Here is a 3,036-nt window from a genome sequence, read left to right on the forward strand (position 1 = left end):
CCCTGACCTCGTGGCGTTCTTCATAACGTACCAATGCCTTTGTGAGGTTCAGGAGGACACGAGGCGAACTTGAGCACGTCGGCCCTCTTCTCCCTCAGACCCCAGCGGTACAGGATCTCGCCGTAACATTTCTTAAAATCGTCGAACTGCAGCGTGTTGGCGGGGTCCAGCAGTCTGCGGGGGACAGGAAATGACATCACAGCGATATTACAAACCAGTCACACCAGTTCTCCCGGCGCCCTCTTGAAAGTTACGTCACCTCTTGTTCATGTCGTGCTGCTCTCGCTCTCGCTCCCGCGGGTCGCTGTAGCCCTGGTTGCTATAGCGATAGTCGTCAGGAGAGGACTCGCCCCAGGGGTTGGCGTGCTCGGAGTCTCTTCCTGTAAACAAACACGTTTGATTGGACGGGAGACAGATCTAAACACGGCGGTAAAATCCTCACAGCGGTGCTGTCACACAGCGGGCGGCCTGTGGGCGGAGCCTCACCTGTGTTCCAGGTGGCGGCGTTGATGGAGTCAGAGGTGCTGGAGCACGAGCCCGACGTGACGGAGCTGGACGTGTAGCTGGGCTGAGATGACATCACACACGTTATTACAGACCAACTGTTCACAGAGTCGATCACTTTATTCTTACTGAGAATTAGAAAATGGTTGGGGGCCGCCAGGGGCCCTGTCAGGGGCCAGATTTGGCCCGCAGGCCATAAGTTGAGTATCACTGACGTATAATAACTGTATTGTGATGTCATGCAGAGACTGTGTCTCCGGTCTTCTTGTCTTCTCTGCATTAATGAATGTGTGTGCGTGAGGACTTACGTATCGGGAGTGGTGCGGCGGGAACATGGAGGAGCGTGACGGATGATGTCCGTACAGAGAGTAGCAGTCTGGGGGCGGGGCCTGAGCTCTGAACACGCTGCACAGCATGGCCAGAGTCTGAACGTCGCTCATCTGACTGTAGTGATCCAGACTGAAGGGTCGAACACAGACACAGAGTTCAGTCTGGACTCCTGGAGTCCTTCTGTCACTCGGCGGGTTTCCACGAACCCTCAAACTCTGAATACACAGTACTCCTAATGGAAGCACGCGAATTTAAAAAAAACTCCCGTTTATAACAGAAGCGCTTTGACGCTCTCATGAGGACGTTATTTCAGGCGACTGGAAATATTTCACAAAACTGCAACGTGAACACTTTAGTCTTTTATAGCTCACATGATGTGTAACAGCAGGTGGCCGTAATGAGACTTCATGGACGCCAAACTGGGACAAAGTCAAACCTCTCTGTCAGCAGAGCGAGTCTTTTTCCATCAGAGCCGGATTTAAACCATCATCGTTACTATCGATTCACCGGTCAGTTATTTTCTTGATTTGCTGATCAATAGTCGTCAATAAAATACAAGAAAAATGGTGAAACGTTTCCCAGAGCCGGAGGTGATGCTTCAACCCTTTGATCTGTTCTACCAACAGTCAAACAAAAACTGTTCATTTAACCCTTTGAAACCTGAGCAAACTGGCCTGGTTCACGCCACAACACGGGACGAGGTAAAAAGAAAATGACATGAAATTAACCACAAAAAAAGTCAATGAGCGACGAAAGAAGAAATAATGGAAAGATTAGCAAAGAATTGGTGACATATTCAAGAAAATGAGTTAAAAACAAACAAGAAAAAGAATATTAAAAAAACAACAAACAAACAAGGAAATCACCTGGAAAAAGTGCTTCAAATTATATTTCTGTTACAGAATTTTAAATATGTAAAGAAGTTAAATGTAATAACTTTCTAAATCTATTATTTTCTTGCAGTTTGCAGCTGCTCATTGCTTTTTTTCTCTTTTTTAAAGAAATCAAACCACATCAATCAGGGTTCAAAGGGTTAAATACCTTTAAAAGGCACTCCAGGCTTCAAAGGGTTAATTAGCGTGACAAAAAGACAAACAAATTCTAACATTTAAGAAGCATGAGACCCAAAAACGTTAAATCATAACAGCAACAATTGTTAGATAATCACAATCATTTGTTTGTAAACTGACGGATCGATTGTTGCTCTGATCAAATCATCAATAAATCAATCAATAAACTCACAGAGTCTCCAGCAGGTGGCGTCCAAACGGGTGTCTGGCCCAGGGGGTCTCTGTGTCCGGGTCCGAGTCCGGACTCAGGTCCTGACTGGTGGCTGCAGAGGCCAGGGCCCACACCTACACACACACACACGTTTTTGACGACGCTGCAGAGAGACGAGCTTCAGACAGCAGATCTGTCCCCTCGTCTCAGTGCTGTTTGGGACTGAAATGCTGTGAGACGTGTTTGTCTTTTTCAGAGGACATCAAAGACAAAACACTTAAAGACAAAACGTTCACCTTCGCCACGTCTCTGCGGCCGACTGTGAGCGACGCGGCGGCGTTCTTCTTACACGTGTCCTGGATGTCGTTCACGTTCAGACTGAGCGGGACAGAAAAGTCTCTCAAACATTAGTGAGCGAAACATAAAAAAGACGAAAATCATCATCTGACGAGTATTTTCTAAATTTATCATTTTAGTTGTAAAATATCAGAAATCAATAAAAACAGCTGTAGTGTTTTGGGATGGTGATGTCTTAGTTCAGGTTGTTTTTTTCCCCTCTGAAAGCAATCGATCGATTAACCCTTTAATGTCCTGACTGAGATGAGACATCAGTGGACGCTCAGTGACTGTTTGTGTCTCACATGTAGCTCTCTCCCAGAGCTTTGTGGACGGGCAGCAGACACGAGATCTCCTGGATTATCACTTTTCCCGCCAGCTTGATGGGGCGGTTTCCGTAGTCTGTCCCCTCTCGCTTCGTCTTAAAGCGGCGGGATTTCTGTGGGACAGAAGGACAGACAGACAGGAGGAGGGAGACAGCAGGCCGAGAGGAGACAGAGGACCACCTGATTAAAAGTGGTCCGGATTATAAATTACTGTAGAGCGGGTTCACACTGTGAGACGCCGTTGGTGGAGGACGTTTCTGAGCAGCAGAAATGTCAGAAATCATGGAAACAGCAGCAACAAGTGACGGTAAAAAATGAT

The 3,036-nt window shown here is 46.9% G+C and overlaps 1 protein-coding gene across 1 annotated transcript; it reads right to left on the reverse strand.

The window, feature by feature from the left end:
* Nucleotides 1-31: 31 nt before the first annotated feature.
* On the reverse strand, nucleotides 32-2,688 carry LOC121963252 (GATOR complex protein WDR59-like; the record flags this gene model as incomplete). Its single annotated transcript, XM_042513570.1, has 6 exons — nucleotides 2,352-2,688; nucleotides 2,077-2,189; nucleotides 813-963; nucleotides 487-568; nucleotides 260-380; nucleotides 32-174 (listed from the first exon to the last, which is right to left on the reverse strand). Coding segments are annotated over exons 3-6 (478 nt in total), but the record flags the coding sequence as incomplete, so codon positions are not given.
* Between the last annotated feature and the right edge of the window lie 348 nt (nucleotides 2,689-3,036).

This window comes from Plectropomus leopardus, unplaced genomic scaffold (assembly GCF_008729295.1).
Source record: "Plectropomus leopardus isolate mb unplaced genomic scaffold, YSFRI_Pleo_2.0 unplaced_scaffold10615, whole genome shotgun sequence".
Lineage (NCBI taxonomy): Eukaryota > Metazoa > Chordata > Actinopteri > Perciformes > Serranidae > Plectropomus > Plectropomus leopardus.